The sequence below is a fragment of the Podarcis melisellensis genome (assembly GCF_964234715.1).
Source record: "Podarcis melisellensis genome assembly, chromosome: 10".
NCBI classification, from domain to species: Eukaryota; Metazoa; Chordata; class Lepidosauria; order Squamata; family Lacertidae; genus Podarcis; species Podarcis melisellensis.
Window position 1 is genome coordinate 24,362,453 of NC_138542.1, and position 24,536 is coordinate 24,386,988.

The 24,536-nt window shown below is 42.1% G+C and overlaps 1 protein-coding gene across 4 annotated transcripts; it reads left to right on the plus strand.

Annotated features, from left to right (window-relative positions):
- Positions 1 to 537: 537 nt before the first annotated feature.
- On the plus strand, positions 538 to 6,570 carry GPR85 (G protein-coupled receptor 85). 4 transcript variants are annotated; one of them, XM_081929060.1, is made up of 2 exons: positions 538 to 1,039; positions 2,496 to 6,570. In XM_081929060.1, exon 2 carries the CDS (start codon positions 2,680 to 2,682, stop codon positions 3,790 to 3,792), a length of 1,113 nt encoding a protein of 370 aa, XP_081785186.1. In that variant the 5' UTR covers positions 538 to 1,039; positions 2,496 to 2,679; the 3' UTR covers positions 3,793 to 6,570. The 4 variants fall into 4 exon arrangements, with proteins under 4 accessions (XP_081785186.1, XP_081785185.1, XP_081785187.1 ...); XM_081929059.1 differs by having other exon boundaries at positions 538 to 959; XM_081929061.1 differs by having other exon boundaries at positions 538 to 891.
- The last annotated feature ends 17,966 nt before the right edge of the window (positions 6,571 to 24,536 follow it).

Here is a 24,536-nt window from a genome sequence, read left to right on the forward strand (position 1 = left end):
AGAAGTAACAAGCTCTGTTACCTCTGGATCAATGCGGAGCGCAACCTGAAAATACTTAACTTGAAGCACATTTATCCCAAGGTATGGCTGTATACAGACACATACACAATCACCAGAAGTTGGGACTTCTACCAGATAAATGTACTGTATACATTTCTAAGACTTGCTTCATTTTCTGGAAATGGTTTCAGAACTACCACAAAAAGAAGTGGGGGGGGGGAGAGAGATAATGAGGTCCAGCCTGACCACCCATTAGCTACAACCAGCAGCGTGGCACAGCAGGTCTTGCAGCCTTTTTACGGGTGGGGGGGGAGAGAGAGGGGGGGAAAGGGAAGAAATCAAAGGATAATTTTGTGGGGGTTTTTTGCAATTAAACCAAACAGCCGTGCTCCCTTTGCCAAGGGGAGAACCGACGGCATAGAGAGTTCAGGAGGAGCAGGAGGGAGACTCCAAGAATGCCTGTCCCTCCTCCCGCCCCTCGTCTGCCAAGTGCAATAACAATGCAGTCATCATCAGGAGGGAGAGAGAGAGAGAGATTAGGGGAGGGGGTGCGCGGGGAGCTGCTCCTCCGCCCCCTCCCTCGAAAGCGGGCGGGTTCAAAGGCGGCTGGCTGGCTGGCTGGTCCCAAACCCCGCGCCCCGCTCCGACGGCCAACGCCAGACTCGGCGGCGGCAGCGTGCCACCGCCGGAGCTGCTACTACCGCTTGCCGAGGCTGCCTTGCCCTCATTGAGCCGGCGGCGTCGGCTGCTGCTGCTGCTGCCGCCGCTGCGTTAGTGCGAGAGCGAGAGCGAGATTGTGCCGCTGCGACAGGGGAAGACGAGGCAAGGAGCTGGAGGGAGCGCACTGAGCATGCGCCGCCCGGACCCGCTGGCTCCAGCGCCTCCGCCAAGGTACCCTGCTGGAAAAGGAAGAAATAAAAGCCAGGCATGAAAATACCAGCAAATAGAAAGGAGATCTGGTGAGGGAGAGGGGGGGTGGGGAGGTGTGGGCTCTCTCTCTCTCTCTCTCTCCCACACACACACACACCAGCACCAACAGGTATTGCGGGGGGGAGGGGGGCTTTGTGTGTTTGTGCGTGTATTTTTGTGTGTGTGTGTGTGCATCATCTCCTGGGCAGGGTTGGATGGGATGTGGGGAGAAGGGAATTGGCGGCTGGAAGGAGGCTGGCTCCGTGAGTGTGTATGTGTGGTGGTGGTGTTGTTGTCTTGAAATTTTTTATCACAGGGCTGCATAACGGAAGCGTAGGGCAGACAACGATGCCTGCACGGCGGGGCTGGCTCGGAGATCTGGCGCCCCTGGGCAAGTCAGAGCATCTGGGCTGGGGAAGAAAGAAGTCAGGCAGCCAAGCCTCTTTGCTGCCTCGCGTATGTATGTGCATGTCTCGGGGTGTGGGAGAAGCTGGTTTCATGGTGTGTGTGTGTATGTGTATTGCCTGCGTGTGTAACAATGCACTCATGATCTGATCAAGGCTCTTGTTTACGCAGCAAGCAAGCAAGCAGGGAGGCAGGCAGGTAGTTCCTCAAAGCTGAGAATGGTGGAATCTATTGTGAAGATGCTCTGTGTGTGTGTAGTGCTCAGAAGAGACAGCATAGGAGGAACGCTCCATGGGGATAGGCGAGCAAGGCTGCCTGACTCCGCCGCCGCTGTGGAGTGGCTGCTAGAGCCCTGCAAGCAGCAGAGTGGGTCTTTGTTAATTACATTTTGACAGGCAGCATTAGGATAAATCCTGGAATTCTGACTAGCCAGACGCAGATCCTCGCATTCCGTGCTGGTCAAAAATACAACCCAAATCAAACCGGAGCAGACGGACGTTCTTCCAGGGGTGCGTTTCATATTTAGCTATGTAAATACATGGCTGGGTGGTGACACACACCCCACTGCAATGAAGTGGGGGGGGGGGAGAATATATATGCCCATATGGCAATTCTTTAGCTTAGGTATTTATTTAAAAGTCTCGTGGTGGAGGGGAGCACTGGTTCATTGCAAAACCAGGATTCCTGTTGTCTCCTTTCAGTGTGCATGAACTAGCAGGGTGTGATTAATATGCTTTGGCGAGTTGGTTAAAAACATACATTCTGCAGGGTTTCTTTTGGATGTGTTCCATATCAACACAGCATCTGCCTCTGAAACACACACAATATCAACAGAAAAGGTGGGCATTTATGGGCAACCATTCTTCCTTGGCATTTTTTAATTTTATTTTTAAGCTGCCAGTACCGGAATGATGATGTAGGAAATGGGTTGCCTCTGAAGCTTCAGAGACAGGAACTGTACAATCCTATACTCTGCCAAAAAAAATTGATTGTAAACAAGAAGGAATAAACTGAAGCAATGCATAGTAAGTGTGCAGTTCTCACTGAATTTCCCTCAAACAAATAATAGTACTCCAACTTGCAACTTCCTTTGGCTCTCCATAAATTAACATATTCGTTAGCACCTCCCAACACCATTTGTATGTTAACTTAAGGACTGATAGCTTGATTTTTTTTTCCAGATATTTTGATGGCATGATAAATCAGGAAGCGGAAAAGAGGATGTACTATGTGACTAGACAGACACCAGATCAGATCTGCTTTTGGAATATATTTTCAGTAAGATGTATGGATCTATTTTTTCCTTACACATCTATCTAGATCATGAGACTTGACTGAGGCAATATTCAAATCATTCGTCCATCTATGGCGAACTACAGCCATGCAGCTGACAACATTTTACAAAATCTCTCCCCTCTAACAGCGTTTTTGAAATTGACTTCACTGGGTTTCATCATAGGAGTCAGTGTGGTGGGTAACCTTCTGATCTCCATTTTGCTAGTCAAAGACAAGACCTTGCACAGAGCTCCGTATTACTTCCTGTTGGATCTTTGCTGCTCAGACATCCTCAGATCTGCAATTTGCTTCCCATTTGTTTTCACTTCCGTGAAAAATGGCTCATCTTGGACGTACGGGACTCTCACTTGCAAAGTGATTGCCTTCTTGGGGGTCCTGTCTTGTTTCCACACTGCTTTCATGCTGTTCTGCATAAGCGTTACCAGATACTTAGCTATCGCCCACCACCGCTTTTATACAAAAAGGCTGACCTTCTGGACTTGTTTGGCTGTGATTTGTATGGTGTGGACCCTCTCCGTCGCTATGGCTTTCCCTCCGGTGTTGGATGTGGGCACCTATTCATTCATTAGGGAGGAAGACCAGTGTACCTTTCAGCATCGCTCCTTCAGAGCCAATGATTCTCTGGGATTTATGCTGCTTCTCGCCCTTATCCTTCTAGCCACACAGCTTGTCTACCTCAAGCTGATCTTTTTCGTTCACGATCGCAGGAAAATGAAGCCAGTTCAGTTTGTTGCAGCAGTGAGCCAGAACTGGACGTTTCATGGTCCAGGAGCCAGTGGTCAAGCAGCTGCAAATTGGCTGGCTGGATTCGGAAGGGGTCCCACGCCACCAACCTTGCTGGGGATCAGGCAAAATGCCAACACCACAGGGAGGAGAAGGCTACTCGTCTTGGACGAGTTCAAAATGGAAAAACGAATCAGCAGAATGTTCTATATCATGACATTCCTCTTCCTAACCTTGTGGGGCCCGTATCTGGTCGCCTGTTACTGGAGAGTTTTCGCGAGAGGGCCTGTGGTTCCAGGTGGATTTCTAACGGCTGCTGTTTGGATGAGTTTTGCCCAAGCTGGAATCAATCCTTTTGTCTGCATTTTCTCCAACAGGGAGCTGAGGCGCTGTTTCAGCACAACCCTTCTTTACTGCAGAAAATCCAGGTTACCAAGGGAACCTTACTGTGTTATATGAGGGAGCATCTGTAAAATCTTTAGCCTTGTGAAAACACTACCCTTCTCTGCTAAGCAATTGTGGCCTGTTGCCATGTCTGGAGAAGAAAAGGAAAAAAGGGGGGAGGGGGAAATCAAACAGGGGCTGTCAGCGGTTGTAAGGATTTGGGCAACGACGTCCTGCAATCTTTGCAATAGCTCATCTCTAATCCTATTTCGAAACCTAAACTTGTTTCTGCTGGCCACTCGCGAAGGTTTGTAAATTAAGAGTAAAGGACTGAGCCACTGCCCTGAAATGCTTTGATGTGGTGGAAAACCTAGATTGTGATTCAGAAAGTAGCAGGTGCTAAATATATCAGCGCTCAATGCTGTATATATCACTACATAAAAGTAAGACCATCACAAAAAGATTAAAATTGGACATCTGAATCAGTTAAGTTTGACATGAGGTTAATGTGTTGATGAAACTATTTAAGACACTGGATGACCTTTAGATCATTTCATACAATTATTGTTTTTCAAATACAAAAATATGGGGACTGTGTTAAGTCCTGTAACCAATGGGAGATGTGCCATTTAGTATTGGATTATCACCCCACATTTGCCTTGTGAGTTCTGGGGAGCATTACAAAGCAGTTTTGTGGTTTTGGGTTGTTGCTGGGGAGGTTTTCCCCTTGTTGTTTTTTTCAACTTAGGTTTTATTTTTCTCTAAATACATTCTTCGTCTTTCACCCACCCACCTGCTGCCATTCGCCTCCATCCCCCACGAAACGAAATACTGGTTTGTTTGTTTGTTTGTTTGTTTCCAGGCTGAAGTATTACTGGCATATAATTGTGTTCTATGTCTCGTTTGATTTTTGTTGGTTTTTTTAAAAAAAAATCACGATTTGCTATAATTTTTATTGGATGCATTTTATATTTTCGAAAGCTAGATATCAGTCTGTTAGGCAACATCAATGAGATTATCCAATCATGACAAAGGAGTAATCATTACGCAGAATAAACCACATGTTGCCTTAAAGGGTTATCTAGTATCTTCCATTTTGTTTAGCATTTTAGAAATAAGCAAAGAAAGTGAATCGGTTAACTCCAGTCTGCCATTTGGGAGTGCATGAAAGATCACTTAAAATCCCTTCTTTCCTTTTTTATTCTCATGATTCCCCAAATCAGTATGCTCATCACTAGGATTATATTCCCCCCGCCCTAAGGTATGTTGCCCATTCTAGTTTGTTCTGAGAAACACAGGCAGACAATGTATGTTTATATTTTTAAGACAACTGTCATGGGGAGACCGCAGCCTTAGTAAGATATATTGCACAATTTGTGAAGCATCTATTCTACTGAAGGCACAGTCTTGTTTATACTTTCTGCACATTTTGGTGTATTGGTTGTTTCAAATTATTTCAATTTTAACTTGTGAAAGCATATAATATGATTTCTAGTATTTTAGAAAATACATTAGAGTCTGTGAGTCTTTCCTTCTTTTAGATACAAATGTGTGGATTTCAATATAAAGTTGCATTTGCCAAAATTTACCTGTGTAGCCTGTTAATTTTCTTGGAATAAAATTTTACATTTTTCCAGTTATACAACAAACCTTTTATTATGATTATTATTATTACTATTATTTTGTTTAGTGAGCATGACTTTTTGAGAATGTAGCCATTATGGATTATTATTCTTTGAAGTCACTGTATTCCCAAACTGTAAAATGCATGAATGATGGGGACCACAGGATTGATAAATGATATTCTCGACAATAGCACTGTTGTGTAGTTTATCATAATTACCCTGATACCTATTTGTCAGTTCTGCTGAGAGGTACTGTTAATTTGGGGATCATGATATTTGAGATCCATGGCCCAGGGCAATTTTTCACACAGTGTATAGCTGAAGAACACCATCCTGAGTCTGACAAGGGAAACCTTAACTTCAAAGAAGGACTTGCTCCAAATTAATGCTGTGCTCTACATTTCACTATAGCTCTGGAGCAATCCATCCCAAAATACACAAGAGTAGAATCCAGTTTGTGTTGCTCCATAAAGTATGAGTCGAGAGAGGCTGTTTTCAAGTTTCCTCTTCCCATTTACAGTCCTTTGCGCGCACACACCCAAACAAAAATATATATTCCACAAGGTTGAGAGACCTTTTGGAGTAGATTTTATGGCTCTGCAGGAAGAAGGAGGAATACCTGCCTCCCTGTTCACCTTTGGTCAATGTAGTGGCACCAACTAGATTTCACTGACAGCTAAACTGCTGTAAGCATATGTAGATATTCTTATTAACAACAAAAGAAGTATTGTTTCTGTATACTAATAGATTTTAAAAAACGGGTTGAAGAATTTTGGGAGGGGAAGTGGCATCTTGATTGCACTGGTGTTCACGGCAAGCTTCTTAATTTAACCCTCATGTACTTCATGCTAATGTTGATGGGTTCAAAGATTACATTTAGCATGCGGTGTTGGAAGCACTGCAATAATCAATCTTCATGAATGCAAAAGCATTTCAGGTCACCATCCCCAAGAGGCTTGAAATGAATTTAAAGTTCCAGGGACCTGCATTGGTTCCTGATCCACAAGCTACAGAACAACTGTAGTTCTTGGCTATGTGTCTGATTTAGTCCCACGTCATAATTCCTAGACAGCTAGGGCCTTCATCCCTCCCCTTGCACATCTGTATGAAAATCCTAGGTTTATCCCCATGCATGTAAGAATCATGCATGTGCCCACACTGTCTTGAGGATATGTGTTGCGCATTTTCAAGGCCTCCACATGATAAAACAGGAACATGTCCATGACAGCACACATGATGTTCTGTGTGTTGGCCTGTGGGGTGGTGTTCTACAGCATAACAGGAAAAACACCCATGTGTGAAGAGTGATCCGTAGGATGTTTTCAGAATATCTAAAAAAGAGAGAGGCCTAAGTAGGGATGGACAAATGCAACAATTTCACTGTATCTCAGTTCCTCATTTCCCCAATCTTAAATGCAGTTCTCAACATGAAATCCTAATGAAAAATTCATCAGCGCTTTAGTGTGAACTTCTCCTAAGGACACATTTTTGTATGCAGTTCTGACTAACACACACACCTTTGCAACCAAATTTCCATAATGTCATGCAGACATGCATGTTATTTCACTAACGTATGCATTCTTCGGCACACTTATCCCTGATACATGCATCTTTTAGGTATACATTGCTTGGTCAGGGAACTGCATCGCAAAATTCAGATTTTGAATTTCTAAAGATAACTGTTTTGTTTTGCAAATTGGTTCAAGAAGTATGAATTAGGCAGTTTCTCCTTAAATTGCAAATGAAAATTGATTTTCCTTCCCATCCCTAGACCCACCTTGACCACATACTCAAGCCGAACTCCCAACCATAGGATAGCAAAACAATGTTTAGTTTCATATATGGGAAGTATTTAGAATAAAATATATTCTACTAAAACCATTAGGATGCATTGGTATCTGACTTCTATACAATAGTTACTTTCATAACATGCACTTACGATCACATATTTTAAAAACATCAATAAAACTGCAATTCTTATAGCAGTTATGCAGATGTCAATGTCTTGAAGGCCAGAAACTTTCAAACACTATTCTCAATTGAGTTTTGCAATGGATTTTTATTCTGAGAATTGTTTGTAAGGTGCTTGAAGGGCCTCTCAGAGCAATAAAGCAGATTATAAGCATTCTAAATAAATAATATCATAGACAACGATAACCTATATATTGTATAGTTTGGGAATATAAAGTGGGCATTGTTCCCCATTAATCAGTTTACAGTTTTGCAAATAGTACATTATAAAAAAAAAAAACAATGGAAAAACAGTTTAAATGTTTAAAATATTCAGGCTTGGTGTTTTTTCATTTTTTCTTTTGCATGTTTTTGGACAGGTTTTCCTTTTATTTTGCTTCAACAAGAAGAGCAGAGGTGTACCAACCAAATGAAATTAAAAGGCAACACATGAAATATTTTAGCATATAGTTACTTACTTTGCAAAATGCTCTGTGACACAAAATTATTCAGGCAAATGTCTTAATACAGCTCCTAAAAGGATTATATGCTTACATGGATTAAAATGGTGTGTGGGGACAGCTGTTATAATTTTGGGTAGCGTATTGTTCAGCGAATGAACGGGTAGAGATCAAGAAGAAAATTATGCCTGTGTTGTTGCAAAGCTGGCTTCTTACAATGCGAGTACTTTATTTCCTTCTAAACGTTGGGATGTAGGCCACTGACAGACAAAGCAATGACACGCTTTACTCGAGTTTCATATTTAATTTTATTTTCTTGATGTCAGCATTTATCTCCCCCCCCCCCATATAACCCAATATCGGAGTTGAGCTTTGCATTTAGAAGTACCACATGGTACAGTTCCCGTTGGACTGTACCACTTCAGACTTTGGTGAGAAGGGGTCACATATTAAAATGCCTGTCAATGTGCATGGAAAGCATACAGTACTCCACGGTATTTCTGAATGTGCAGTTTGATTTCAGTGACTTCAGCAATTGTAATAATATCTCTAACTAGGCAGTGAAATAAAAATGTCTCTCAATCTGCTCCTTCCCCCCATAAAGTTACCCCTTCCATACTTGGCCCACCTTTCTTAAATTTAGGAGTCATGACAGCTACTTTTGGTATGTTCCACTATGATGACTGGGTTGCAGTTTTGAAAGGCATTGTGTGACACTGTCTCACTAGACTGGCCAAACACGCCCAAGCCCATTTTGTAATGTGTACCTACTAAAACCACAACATGTTGATCAAGCACTATATGTACAATGATTGTGTAGTGTGTATCATTCCATTGACATTTTGTTCTATGGTTTCTGAAATACAGTTAGTTGAACCAGTGCTATTTTACTAGAAAAGGAGGTATACTGGAATTCACCATGAATCTTGTTCTCTTATAATGACAATGACGCTCACATGAGAGGTGCTGGAACTGAGTTTCAATAAAAACCCCTGGGTTTAACCTTTTAAATGCTTAAACATTGTAAAACCTCTGTGACAACCCTCCCTCCTTTTTTTCCTAGAATGATGAAAGACAGGCAATTTTCCTTACATGTCAAACTCCCTACAGTGTTTATCTCTGTGTGAATATATCTGTGGCCTGCCCAGTAGTGAATTAAAGCTCAAAAGGTTTTTTTCTTGCTCTATGGCCTAGTGATTAACTGAGGGATTTCTTTCCCCCCCCTTTTGGTACTAAAGCTGCGGTTGATTAATTTACTGGTTAAGCACTGATTTGCAACCTATGCATATACCATGATATATGTTGTTCTGTACTTGGCTGACCTGCAAACCCATATGAGACAGGGTGGCAAGTGCTTAGAGCATAGAATACAGCCCTAGGGAAGAACCTTAGCTCATGGGGAGCAACCATAGCTTAGTGGTAGAGCACAGGTTTTGAACACAGAAGGCCTCAGGTTCAATCCCCAGCACTTCCAGATAGGGCTGAAAAAGCCCAGTTCCCTACCTATGGCCCTAGAGAATTTGCTGCTACTTGGTGTAGACAATACTGAGACAATGTGTAGACAATACTGAGGAGCCTTAGTAAAAGGCAGAGCTCTGGGTTGTTCCTTGTATTATGGATCAAAGCTAGAAACTGCTGTGAGCTAACAACAAATGTTTTACTGAATTCTCCACCTCAGATGACCCTTTGGTTTCTGCTCTTCCACTCTCTTTCTTCTTTCACTCCTTGGTCTTTCCAATCATTCTTTATTCCTTCCAGCCCATCTCTTAACGGAGCCTTGCTCTCACTTCTCCCCCTTTCTGATAATAACGATGCCGTCTATTCCTCTTTTATGACTGCCCATCTGATGTGGAGACATTGTATGATCATGGAGCCTCTTCCTTAGTAACCTTTGCAGTCAGTTTCCATGTGTAGCCATCATAAATGTGCAGCTGGCTACAATATTTTACAATATTCTGCAAGTCATTGTCATAGTATGCCTTTTCTTTAAATTTCATAGAGCCTTTTTGGAAGTGTACTTCAACCTACGCCATTTCCACAACCTTTAATAAGTTGGGCAACATTGTTCAACTAATCCTTCCAAACAGAAGCACTCCAGGTGCTTTTCCATGTTCTAGTGGAAATACCCTATTATTCAGCAATGTCAGGTTTGGGTCAGTGTATTCCTCCTTCGCAATTTCTTGGCAATTTGTACTGCATTTTCAACAAGGACATTTGACTGAGATTATCTGAGCCTTGTAACGATATGGAGAAACCCATATACTTTTGAAAAGTTCTTAAACACATGGCAAGCAAACTGAGGGCCATTAGCTAGCCAAACCACCTCAGAAATGCTATGCCCGGCAAATATGAACTTGGATTTGTTCAGTCACCTGAGAACCTGTGGTATAAGTTAATAAAACAACTTCTGGATAGTGTGGAAAATAGTCTACAATCAGCTCATACTATTTCCTGCATATACAAACATATATGTTACAACTTTGGTTCAAGCTGATACATGCGTGTCTGGCTTGGCCCTTTCAGATCAGCAACAAATGCTGTGATGATTCTTCATCGTGTTGTTTTCTTGTATGAAAAACATCTATCTCAAAAGTCTATTCCTGCTTGGTGTACTGTGTCCCTCAAAACTTCTTACCCGCAATATCGTATTTAGACTTTCCTTCTGCGGTTAGTGGGAAAGTGTTAAACAAATCAATGGCTTGGGGCCCTGCAGGATTCAATTAAATAGCTACCTTCCTTTTTATCTGCCTTATCCACAGCTCCACTGGCTTCCATGAACAGGCCAAACTGCTGCTTAACTCAACTGGAGCATGGCTTGAGAGATCTAACATGTCTGGGAGAGATGTTCCATCTGCCTTCTTTCTCACCCTTCCAGTCTTCACTATCACCTTGTGGATCTGGACTCCACTCCTGGGGCCATGTGTTGTTCATTGTATTACGGAACAGAACAAGAAAACAACATTATAATTGTGTTCCAATACAAGAGATTTCCATCTTGGATGCTTGTGCGCTTCCACTCCCTTTCTGGAGCCGTATTCCTTCTCCTCCTTATTCCTTCCACCCTGACTCTTCATGGAGCCTTACCTTCACAGAAGCTTCCTATGTTCCTCATGAGCATGGGGCTTATTTGGTCTGGCATTGCTTTGCTGCAACAGGACTCCATGGGTAACATTGGGAAAGTCAAAGGTAGATATGGTATCTACCTCATTGTTTTTGTACTTAGACACACACACACAGAGAGAGAGAGAGAGAGAGAGAGAGAGAGAGAGAGAGAGAGAGAGAGAAACCTGATAGGAAGGTTGCCAAAGGGGACTTGCCAAAATCCAGAGCCTTCACTGGAATTTCTCATATTTACAAGCACTTAACTTGTGCAGAGCAGGGGAAATGTGCAGGCAGCATTCTTTCCAAATTCTCAGAACCTGATTGACAAGCCAGGAAAACAATGAAGTCCAGCTACATTTCCTTCTGCTTGTACAGGGCAATGAAGCAGGAGAGGTGGGGAGGATTTCTGAACTTCTCTTCCTTGTCAATTATGGCAGTTGTTTTTCTCCATTTGGCCATGGCTGCATTAATTTTTCTGGTTGCAAGGATTGACATTGATTTTCCTGACTTGGGAACAGATTGGGTACATGACATTATTCATTTATTTTCGCTTGTGTGTAGCTTTGCGGGTATTTGTTACTTAGTTTTTCCTCTCTAACTGGAATAAAGCGACGGGCACTCGTGTGCTATTGTTTTTAAACAGATATTTTTAATAACAAATACATTTTAATTACAATAAATTATTTAAAGCATAATGGATTGCTTGCATTTAGGTTTTTGCTATTATACAGATACTTGCAATGTAGGCTATTTGCCTCTCCTGCCTTGGCAAAATTTCTGGCTATGGGCTTGGAAACAAATATATCCTAAATCTCACTGGTTTCTGTGGTTAGGTTGGGCAAAAAGGCATGATCTGATAAAAGGCGACAAGAGGGCACAGGTTCCTCAGTCCCGAGGAAATCTATTTTTTAAAATAATAATAAATAATATTGAGAGGGGGACCAACTTCTGAGTAGACATATTTGGGCTTAAGCGGGTTTCTCTGGATTTCTTTCTCTTTCATTTTTTCATTTTATTTTTCTGTGGTGTAAATTGACATAGCTTTGCTGGCTCCCAGTGGATCTGTGCTGGCATGTGGACTGGTGGAGAATCTTTCACCACTTAGCGAATGAAAACAATGTATTCCGCAGAGCTACAAAATACTGTTACAAAACAGCATTCAACCGACCTTTAGGCCTTAGGGGCATTGAAGTTCATTGAATCCTTGCTCACTGGCTCTTTCCTTTAAGAACATTATGTTTGTTCAGTTGTCTATTGTCTGCCTTTTCCTGCAGAAGAAAGTTCATTTCTATTTATATTATGAACCCATTGCTGGAGCAGCCGATCGTTACACATGAGTAAAATGAGCAGATTTAATTTTTTTTTAAAAAGCGAATTACAAAGCACACATTTGATTTTAGAAAATGTTATTTAATAGTAGTAAGTTATCAATCCTGAATATGCAACATTTTGAGAGACTTCAAACAAGGAAGGGAAAGTGATCCTTATCCATATTTTCCCCAAAGTATCACTCACAGTAAGCATGGACAATAATATAGTACTGGGGGCGGGGGGTTGTTTCTTTGCCATCTGTAATAATTGAATAGGATCTTTGTCAATATGGATACAGTCACTCCTGTCTTATACTTGTCTTTCGACTTTTGACACATAATCCTTGGGATCTAAAATGACAATTATACTCCTTCTATCAGTGGGCTTAATCACAATAGACTCATCCTGCCATACCATCTCACGATGTTTCCAAGAGAGAGAGAGAAATGCCAGCAGTTCAGTCTCTTAGACTGAAGTTTCTTAAGATCCATCTCTCAGACAGAGAGCTTCTATGAAGCTTCTATAAACATCAATCCAATAATTTTAAACTTGTGTGCATTGGATCAAAGAGTTTTCTTGAAAAGAGCTCTCTGCTTTTATTCTCTTAAAGTTGGTGTGCATTGATTTGCGTACCTGCATTAATAGTTATTCCTCTTAATAGCAAAGTGAATATTTCACATGTATATGTGCTGGGAATCCAAACAGGCTTCGGAAGAGGGCAGTATCGGGTCCCAGCTGAAGCAGCCCCCTACCTTGTTTAAAAGGCAGAAAGAAAGGAGGGGAAAGAGAGAGAAGGCCTGCACTGTTAAATAAAGTAAACAGCGTGGGAAATTGTCAGATCGCAGATACCCAGTTAGATGAATAATGGCAATTGAAGGCTCTGTGCAGGTGCAAGAAGAGGGAACACAGCCAATTTGGGGGTGGGGGGAAGTACAGTGAACAGAATGTGGGCAAATAATGCATGAATGTTGTGAGGGAGGAGGGAGATGCTATGGGGAAAGTGGATATTTTGCAGAATAGGGGGGGGGAATCAAAAAAGGAAACCAACAACATTATCAAATGCGGAGCTCATGTCTACATTTTGAAACGTGTGGAGACACACAAAATGGGAGCAGAGAAGGGTGCAGGCTTTGTGAAAGGAAGGGCAGTTATAGGCCAAAGCAGAGTCACATTTCTAGCATAAAGTACAGTGGTACCTCGGGTTAAGTACTTAATTCGTTCCGGAGGTCCGTTCTTAACCTGAAACTGTTCTTAACCTGAAGCACCACTTTAGCTAATGGGGCCTCCTGCTGCTGCCGCGCCGCCAGAGCACAATTTCTGTTCTCATCCTGAAGCAAAGTTCTTAACCTGAGGTACTATTTCTGGGTTAAAGGAGTCTGTAATGTGAAGCGTATGTAACCTGAAGTGTATGTAACCCGAGGTACCACTGTACATCCTGTTCTCACAGGGGCTCACAAGCAGGACCTGAATGCAACAGCACCCTTCCCCACTTGCGATACCCAACAACCAGTATTCTGAGGCATACGACCTGCAACAGAATATTGAACATGGGTAGCTAAGGCCCCAGTGATGATTCAGTACTGGATTTCAGCATGTCAGGCAGAATGGCACCTCACAGAGATGCCAAGTCTTTACTCCCCTTTCCATTCTACCGAGTAGGGCTTCAGCCCGCTGTTCAGACAGAAAAACGTATCACCTTGCTTCTATCTACACCTATCAGTCCATGGAAATATCACCAACTGGAAGTGTCTGGTGTGGGTTGTGTGACTTCATCCATGCACAATGTGTTCAGCTTTGGCATAATGCTTCTCAGTTCCTTTGCAGCTTCTCACAAAACACCACAAAGGGTTAGGGCAAAAACTGAACCATCTTCCTTTGTAGAGTCAAATTCTTCTTCTTCTTCTTCTTCTTCTTCTTCTTCTTCTTCTTCTTCTTCTTCTTCTTCTTCTTCTTCTTCTTTAAATGACTTTTATGTACAACTCTTCAGCCATTCTTCACAATCCACTCAAATCCCAATCACAACAGCAAGTTATTTAGCAGGAAACGCAATAGGAAGGAAACCCGATAGATCGGTGGGGTCTGTCTGCTAAACATGGTCATGATTAAGAGCACAGTAGCACAGAGTTGTTTAATTTGTTTTCGCTGGATGTAAACACGGATCCAGTTATTCTAAGCAGATTTTGCTTTCCGCTTCAAATGCTTAAAACAATTCATTCTGTCTTTTCTTCTAAGTTGTTTCATTCCAGAGATGATGAGACAGCCAGTAGGGACACTCTGCCTAATATTGACACCTCTTGATCCATGCCGTCTAAAGATAGATGCCAACTGCTAAATATTTTATTAGCGTAAAGCTCAAAGGAGGCCATTATTTGTAAGTCAAGTTAACTACAGTGGAAATAAAGCTAATATTCTATAGCGTCTTCAGTACATTAGACTTTACTCCTGGTAGACTGGATGCTAGCTGGCACACACAAACACACACACACACATTGAGAGAAAGGAATACAGCATCTGTATAAATTGCTTATATATGTTTAAGAACTGATTTCTAAAACTGATTACTTTTTGCAACAGTTTTGCAACAAAACAAACGTTTCCAGTTTTCCCTTCTCTCAATTTTTCCAGAAAATAGTAATAACCATGGCAGGCATATACATCAAATATTTGCCTTCTTGTAGCACCTTTTAAAATGCCACAATATTTCTTGGGCATCTTGAGGCTGTCAATATTTTGCATGAGGGATTCAAGTGCATACCTGGAGATTTAGGTTTGTGCAATTAAAACTCATTAAAGCCTTCTGTCATCCAAACATAGCAAAATAATTTTCATTCAGACTTTAGGCCTTTTGTCTTAGAGAGTTTTAGATATTGTTAAAACAAAAAAAATTCCTTCCAGTAGCACCTTAAAGACCAACTAAGTTAGTTCTTGGTATGAGCTTTCGTGTGCATGCACACTTCTTCAGATACACATTCTTCAGATATTGGTGTATCTGAAGAAGTGTGCATGCACACGAAAGCTCATACCAAGAACTAACTTAGTTGGTCTTTAAGGTGCTACTGGAAGGATTTTTTTTTGTTTTGACTATGGCAGACCAACACGGCTACCTATCTGTAACTTAGATATTGTTGCCTCTTTTAGTGGGGTGGGATGTGTTAGACTACTTTTTAATGCGTGTCAATATTTTAGCTTCATATTAGTTTTATTATTTTATTATACATGAGTCGCTTTGAGTGACTAATAAGTGCAATAAATGATAAACAATAATAATAACATGCTCTGTTTTAAGCCACATTGGCTTCAAGTGTTTCTAGGGAGGTCACTAAGAATACAGGAAAACTGTATTTGTTGGAGTCCAGAGGCAATCCTGCAAGTCTACTCATTTGTCTCTCTTGCAGCCCCAGTCCAACCAAAATAGCAGAACCGACAGTTTTCATGTCATTGTTAGTGAAGTCATTTGTATGGCCTTCTGCCTATATGAGCTACTTTCCACCTTTGTCTGCAAACCTGGGGTTTAAAGGCATGGTGAAGCTGTAAGTCCCCCAGAAATTCCCATCCAACAGAATACTGTCTGGAGTACATTTATGCAGGAATAACATGACGCACTATAGGAGCCCTGTCACATTCCAAGCCCTGGGAGGTAGGCTGGAATTCTCAACTGAGCATAAAGAAATTGGGAGCAGTGAAGGCCTTCCATTTTGTGCAGTCCGAGGGGAGAAGATGGCAGACTTCCTGCCTGCAGACTTTGGTTCTGTTCAGGAAGACGAGAGTAAATTATGGGGTTCTCTTCAGGCTCCTCCTGTACCCTGTCAGCAGGGTTGGGAAATGTGAAAAAAAAATGAGGCTCATTGTTTTTTGCTGCAGTGTGATTTTAGTGCTCATGCTCTTACACACAATTAAATTTATAAACCACTTAATAATAATAAAAACACTAAGCAGTGTATATAAACTCATAAAATATTTATCGATAGCATGCAGACTAAATGAACAGAAATTTAAAACAAGTATTCATGACTTAATTATATGTCCAGACTGGTTTGCTGATTTTTTTTTTCTTTTGAAAAAGGTTTTAGCAGGCACTTAAAATTGTATTAATGAAGGTGCCTGTTTAATGTTAATATACAGGGAGTGCCAAACCATTCTGAAAGATTGATTATTCACAGATTTCTGGCACTAAGGATTTTTTACTTCATCCTGAGTGGCAGAGCCAGTGGATGAGCCAGAGTGGGTGTGCATTTAATATTACAGCGGATTTTCTGAAAGTGGTGCTGAGATGAGTATCTGTGCAGAAAACCATGGATTTTGCATTGTTTCAGTTTTTGGGTCAGCGTTTGGTTAGTCATCTTTGGTAGGGAGGGGCTGGCCATTCCTTGACGGTTGTAGGTGCTGATGATGACTAGCTGTTGAGTAATGACTAGCTGTTGATTATTTACCTACTTTTCAGAGGAAAAGCCTCATATGAAAGGCTGTCTTCTATTTGAATGAGTCCTACATCAAAGGGCTGTGTGGTCCAAATGCAGTTTAAGGCTAGAGAACCACAAAAAGGGGAGTGCATCTGGGGTACCCATCAGAAGTTAGCGCCAGGGCAATAGAATAAGCAGGCAGAAACACCTGGTCAAAGTCTTTCCTACTATGTTGAGATGTGCTGCATCTCTATTTAAATTAGAGTATTTATTTCTAATGAGGACAGAGGTGCCTGGCGTTCTCTGGTCCATGGGGTCACGAAGAGTCGGACACGACTAAACGACTAAACAACAACAACAACATTTATTTCTAAATTTGTAACTATACATATAAATAGTCATGTGCACATTTTTATCAGCTGGTGTCCTTTTTATGTTTTTTTTAATTAATTTCAAATGTATAACACATCCTTCTTCCCCAAAAAGAGCACAGAGGGGCTTACAAGAATAAAAGAAGCACAACACAATTCAAAACCATCTTATAACGTATTGCAGAGAGGAGTTAAACCCAACAGAACAAAAAACTTCATAAAACCAATGACTAAAAGCCTGGATAAACTAATTAAAGTGTTTCCACATTTCCTGAATGCAGATAAAGAAGGGAACTGCTTGATTTCCCTCGGGAGAGAGGCCCAAAACATTTTTGGTGATATGTGTCCACCCTAACTCCAAGGCCCCAGTTGCCCCATGTCCATGTCCATATATTTAATATCATCTTAGCACGAGTATTTCTGGACATGTACGGTTTTAGTTCATTGACAGCTTTTGAGATGGAAGAAATTCGGGATCAGGTTCATTTAACTGCTACATTTCATTTCCTTTGTTGTTTTAACACAAACAGATCATTATATTTCATTAGCATGTCCATGCCCTACTTCTTTTTGTATTTGCATGTTATGTTTTCTAATAGAAAAAAAAATGTATATTTTAGGCAGATTTCTATCTGGAAGATAATAACAGAGGGATTTGGAAACATTTGAAATAGTAGCTTTTACCCACACATCTTAAATATTATGCAGATCAAGTTTAAAGGTGACCCCTCGGTCGCGCTTTACTGTTTATTTCATTTAAGGGTAGCAACCTTTTTTTCAATATTACAGTTGAATAAAAAGCCAGCTGCTGTTACATTATAAAACTATGGCCTTGTCCTTATTATTTAGCTGTTAAGCCACTTTCCCCCTATTCAAATTAAACCAGAGTAGTCCACACCCTCACATATTTAAATTTGTATATGACAGAAGATTTCAACTTTTTTGAGTCCACGGCTCCCTTGACCAGCTACATTCCTTCTGCGGCACCCCTGTGGGGTTCAGGAGCCCATTTGTGTCACCCCTTGCCTGCCAAGCTGGCAGCCTCTCGCCCTTTTTCAAACACCCTCCCTTGTGGGGTGTTTCCTCAGCCTCCTCTCCTTGGGAGTCCTCTGGGCAGCTGTTGAGCTGCCCCCTCTCCACCCCAAAGAGAGGTACCTCCTCACATTTCCTTACAGGAGCCTGGGGAAAGGATGCCTCCAGCCTGAGTGGCCCAATGGAGACTGGCCAATGGTGAATGTGAGGCTAGCACTTTACCTTGGGAAGCAGCAGTGATAGCAATGGATGTTTCCAGGCCTGCATGGCGGAATAGCACTCAGTTCCCAGGCAGGCCTTGCACATAGGAAGCACAAGAAAGGCCAGTGCAGCGCCAGCCTCACCTCGCATTTGTCTGTCCTTTCCCAATAGCAGTGGTCGGTAGACTGGCTGGCTGGGCTCCTTCACCCTATTTGCTTGCTTGCTTACTCCGAGGCTGTCTCAGCTCCTGGCAACCATCACCCCCTGGCCAGCCCCAGAGCCACCGTTTGCCTGGGGAGCTTGTAGCCAGGGCTGCTGCAAGAAACAGCTGTGCAAGCCTTTGGGAGGCAAAGATGTAGAAGGAAATGACTAGAGCAATCTTTAAAGGCCATAAGTTGCTCCCCAAGTTGTTCAGCAGCTGTGTAATGTCTTATCTGGGATGGGAAAATTGTGTCGTCGTTCCATTGTGTTTTTTAAAAGTCAGATCGTCTGAACTCTGGGGTGGTGGTGGGGGGAGGAAGGAAGCTGAAGGAGGGTAACATGGGAGGCTGGTGTTTAGCTCACAACATCACGTACGTGCCTCGTAAAAAGTGAGTGAACAACGCATGTCTATTCCACAGTGTGTGCCCCATGTGGAAGCAGCCTGAAGACTTCTTGCGATACTTGTCTAGTAAAAAGGAATAGGCATTGCATTGAGTCATTCATTGTGTTCTTTTTTTGCCTATTTAGCCACAACAGGCCCACTGGAATAGGTCGTTGAATAGGACCTTGAGTTTCATAAAGGATTCTGCAGAGATCGGGTGGGGGAGAGAGAAACTGTTATCCTGCATCCCTCTCCAAGGTGAAACAAACTTAAAAGTAGCAGTTCATGTCCTCTCTATTGGAATATAGAACCATGGAGTTTGACAGGACCTTGGATTCCAGTCCCCTGCTCAATGCAGGATGTGACCACAGTACCTCTGCTTTCCCAACAAGCCTCATTTGCCATGGAAACTGTCCATGACCAACAACATGAAACATCCAACAACAAAGCACTCATTGTTCATGCTGCTACCAGTCAACCCGCATTGTGTCCACTGGATGAAGCAGCCATACCTATTTTTTTTAATGGCTGCAGGTCTTCCTTTTCATATTATAATAATTTTTATGCTGTCGCAATGTTTTTACAAGCAACAGTAGAACATTTCATGTGCATAAGCAAGCTGGGTTTTATTTGTTCCCAGAGTATGAACATCCAAGGCCATCCCGGTTGTTTCTGCAGGTCTGGGTATTAGCAAATTGCATTCAGGGCTCTAGATGCCCAAGGAATTCAAATGAAGGCCCCACCAAACTAAAAGCTCTCAGCACAAGACTGTCCTCTTCAGCCCCCTGAATCACTTTGTCCACATTTGAAACAAATAAAATAAAAGAGAGAATGCAGGCAAAGGCCTTGACCTGGGTTGTTGAGATGAATGGCAGATTGAGATGAGTAATGCAACAAAAACCAACAGAACTACACTATATAATTTTTTTAACGTATTTTTTTCCAAGCGAAAGATACCAGGAACATTTTTAATTTAAATGGAATACACAGTGAAAGTGAGAATTTTCAGGAGGAGACTATATTTTAGGGGTGTTAAACCACAGATTTGCTGATCAGAAGGTCGGAGGTTTGAATCCCTGTGACAGGGTGAGCGCCCGTTGCTCTGTCCCTGCTCCTGCCAACCTAGCAGTTCAAAAGCCCAAAGTGCAAGTAGATAAATAGTTACCGCTCTGGCGGGAAGGTAAACGGCGTTTCTGTGTGCTGCTCTGGTTCGCATGACCCGGAAGCTGTATGCCAGCTCCCTTGGCCAATAAAGCGAGATGAGCGCCGCAACCACAGAGTCGGTCACGACTGGACCTAATGGTCAGGGGTCCCTTTACCTTTACCTTTACTATCAATTATAAGATTGGGTTTGAACCTCAATTCAGCCCACCTTGGCCCAAAGCACTTTGGAAACTGGCAGATTCAGCTCAGGGTTCATTTGAGTCGACTTCATGTCCTCTCTTCTCCTGCCCTGTTAAGAATGTTCATTAAAGGGCTATAATTTTCCTCTTTTCAAAAGGCAGATGAAATTTATAGACATATTGGCCCCTCCAGAGTGGACAGAGCCTGCTAAATTACAGGCAAATAGATCAGAGATTTGGTGCTCAGCACCTTTAAAGTTTGATATATTTTTTAAGGGACCTTTTTCTTTTGCTGCAGAAGTGGGTGGAATTTGTAGGCCACGTTGAACTTTGAGGGCACGACTCCTGCCAAATTTCAGAAAGGTGTCTGCAGTGTTGTTGTTTTTTTACAAAGACACTCATTAGATTTTTGGGGTGGTAGGGAAAGGAATGACTTAATCTTCCTTGTTTTTCTAACCATAGAGAGGTGATCCGGGGTAAGAAAATTGCCAACTTGCAGACAAATAGGTCTAGAGATGTTTATGATGGGCACCTTTGAAGTTGATTAGGAGGGGAGAATAACTGAAAGGGATTAGCTTTCCCGATAAAATATTCCCTCTGATTATAAACTTGATCTGTCAGTCAAAACTCCCTCCCCCCACATTGGTCTTCTATCTCCCTTCTTCTATCACCCCACCGTGGTATTTCTCTTACATCATAATCTTAGAGATGATTGGTTTCTCTTTTGACAAACCCTTGTCTGCATTTTGTTGTGGTGTTTTGTTTTACATCTGGTTCACTGAGGCACCATGAAGCACCCCAGAGATTACGGCTTTGACTTTGCCACCTCATACAGATTGAGTTTTACCTCTGAGAAGCCCAAAACTCCTCTGATACGCTTCATTTCATTACAGGATTGGCTATGTGCACCCCTTCTGCTTAGAAAATCATTTTTCCCTTTAGGGATTATTAGTCCAAATCAAATAAAATGAAAAGAAAAAACCATCAGGAAACATCTACTAAATGAACCACGCGAAAGAGAAACTATGTTTCAAGATGCTGATAAATGTTTAGGTATCTCATAAAGGGGGGGCCAAGAAATTTTCTTCTGGTGGTTTTTGTTGGGTTTTTTAAACCCACACACAGCTGTTACTGCATTTGAGTAAATGAAAACAATATTTTCCAGATATCTGTGCAAATATATATGAGTAATTGTGTTTTTAAATAGCTGTAGATATGCATGCATCAAAGTTTTTAATGGAGGTTTTCTTTCTTTATTCAAAAGCCTTTCAAAATCCCTTGCTATTTAAAAATCTGTAAGCAGTATACAAAAGGACAACATTCATACAGCAAAACAGTATCATAAAAACATAACTAGTGAAGTATTGCTATAAAAAAACAGGAAAACACAGAAATTCAGTAAAACAAGGTCCAGACTTGTGGATTAAGGAAAGCCTGGGCAAAAAAAAGATACATCTTTGCAAGAAATCTGAAGCAACTGATGGATGCTGCTTCCTGTGTGACAGAGAAAAGAACATTCCAGAGCACAGGGGCAACAACAGAAAATGCCCATTTTTGGGTCACCACCCTGTGTTATTCAGTATTACAACCAAGTTTATTATTTTTCTTGTTCTTTTTTGTAACTTTCGGGGCCTGTTTAATTGGCTTTCTAGAGGAAAATATAAGTTTTGGGGTGCGTTATTGATAATGTATTAATATTATAATTCTGAGTTGCTCATATAACCACTGTCATACAGATATTATAACCATTTTCTATCTCTTATAGAAAACCCTCCAGAAAAGTCTTTTTCATAGAAAAGGGCTATTCATAAAAATACATTAGTATATTAAGATAGTGATCTGTCTTTTTGGCAGTGGCGTAGCTAGCTGCTCGGGCGCCCGGGGCAGCGCAAATGCCCTGCACCCATGGGCGGGGCAAGCCGGGGCAGAGCACGCTGCGCATAACCTCCATGGAGTCCGCAAGCCCCATGTTGCTATTTCGGTCAGTGCGGGGCCTGCAGGTGCCCAAGCCACCGTGTCACTCCCCAGGAGAGACGTGCGGCTCAGGCGCACTGCAGGCCAGGCCCCACGGTCACCCCCCTTCCTACGCCACCACTTTTTGGCAGTCAAAGCAAAGCCAGTGCTTCCATGGGGCGTGGCGAAGCAACAAGACTCAAGTAGCAGATGTGGCTTGACTCCTCATTTCCACCATAGCACCACTGCTGCCGCTGCAACGACCTTGTGCCCTCTGTAGAACTGGCAGCAGCATGGGAGCAATGGAGGGGGCAAGGAGGAGGCCAGGATCTGCAGGGGGACAGTGTTGGGGGATGCAGGGGCATTTTCCCTACAGAGTTAATATTTCCCGGGTTTCCCCTGATCCAAAGCAAAGAAAACCAGATGGAAGTCTAATTAACAAAAGCATTTCAGCTGGCTGCATCCTAGGTAGTTTTCTACCTGGAGCAGAGCAGCAAATGCCCCACCCAGTGCCTGGATTCAAGGTGCATATGGCTGGTCAAGTTACTCTCGCACCACCTGAGACAGAAAATATTGTAAGGCACATTATTATTGTATCTCATGTTTCATGGAATTCTGTAGAACATCTGGAGTGGGGCAGGGACGGACGGTAATTGTGCCTGAATGGGAGCTGGAGTTGCTTGGATCCTTCCCCCTTATACCTAGTGCCTTCCATATGTTTTGGACTACATTTCCCACCATCCCCAGCCCAGCAATTTACATCAGTCCCAGGAGACCTTAACTATCCACTTTCCACACTAGCTCATGGATTTTCATCTCCAGCTATGATGTCTGCTCTTTGATAACCACAAATATAATAGCAGATGGAAAGCTTTCTCCTCAACTCATAGTTTTAGTTGGATTCCAAGGTATAGGGAGGAGCAATTAAGTGACTATATGGTATATTCAAGATAAATGGAACAACTCGTTATATGCTTGCATAAACTAGTACCAAAAATTCATGAAATATGCTCATCAACTAAAGCAGGGATAGCCAACATGGAGGTCTTATGATGTCATGAACTACATCTCCCATCATCCTTCACCATTGGCCATGCTGGCTGGGGCTGATAGAAGTTGTAGTCCCAAACACCTGGAGAATGTTGTGTTAGTTACCTAAAGGATTAGGATAAGTATGTTATTTAAGATTAGGTGTATGAGTTTGTTTCTATTGATTATTGCTTGGACATATTTCAATGTTGTTACATTTTTCTGGTATTTTTTCTTTTTCTTTCTTCTTTTTTTGTGTCACAGTGAAATGTTTGATTCTTACATATTTCCTATAATCCCAAATGATTTCAGAAACCATTTACCTGCAGCACGACAGTATAGAAATATAAGCATATTTATTGCCAAGAAACATCTTGCAATGAAATCATGATTTACTACCATGAGATACTTCTAGTGCATCCTAACCTACATACTAATCTGCTTATATATTTGTGTGTTACAGGCTATACATGTATACATTTGAAAGCACTCCATTATGCTTTGGGGGACTCTGATACAAATCAGTTTTGCCGATACTGAATAACTGACACCAGAATTTGGCTTTGATTGAAAGGCTATTGAAGCTCTAATGGCAGCTGTCTAAGCAAATATGCATTTTACTTACATTGAAGAAACCAGCGATTGTAGATGTGAAAAGTGATGGTTTGCATAAGTGGAGATGACTTTTCACTTCTTACAATTGCACTGGGGTATCTGTACCATAAGGTCAGACCCTCCAAGTGTGCCTATTTTCCAGGGACACCCCCCGGATTTACAGAAGCCGTCCCGGTTTCTCATTTGATCCTGTAATGTCCCAATGGTCCTTAGGATGTCCCTATTTTCATTGTAGAAATGTTGGAGGGTCAGGAGTTATGCGATCCCCGGGCCAAGGAGATAAGTAACTATACAACCTTTAGAAGACATCTGAAGGCAGTCCTGCATAGGGAAGTCCCACTGCCCTAAATCCGCTTCTGTTGACAACCAGCTTTTCGTTCCCCTGTTTGCTGCTTGGAGTGGCAGTTGACCAGGGTGGTGATGTGAGAGAGAAATTTTAATTGTGTGTTTTACATCCAAAGTAATGCACATGGCCATCTGAAGCACACTAGCACACCTATTAAATCCACCAAGTCCAGGGCTGAAAATTACCTAGCTGCAACAAGGATGAACTAACAGGAAACGGCAGCAGGAAGTGATGGGTAAGGGATGTAGCTAAATGCTTTGTCCCAGCTGTCTGCTGCCAATCAATGTAGATGGACCAGTCTGGGTTGGGATAAGACTAATTCCTAGGTTCCCATTTCCAGCTTTGGAGTTACAGCTATTGCTGCTGTTTTTGATTGAAAATAGCTCACCTTTATCCCAGCTAGTTCACGTAGACTGGAAGCAATTGGATCTTGCAGCCAAACCTGTGGGTTAGGGGCACTTGAGACTCTCCTTCCAAGCATCAGCCCCCCTCATAAG

Excerpts from the sequence above, each read along its gene's own strand:
- GPR85 (XM_081929060.1), top strand. The coding sequence starts at position 2,680 with ATGGCGAACTACAGCCATGCAGCTGACAACATTTTACAAAATCTCTCC.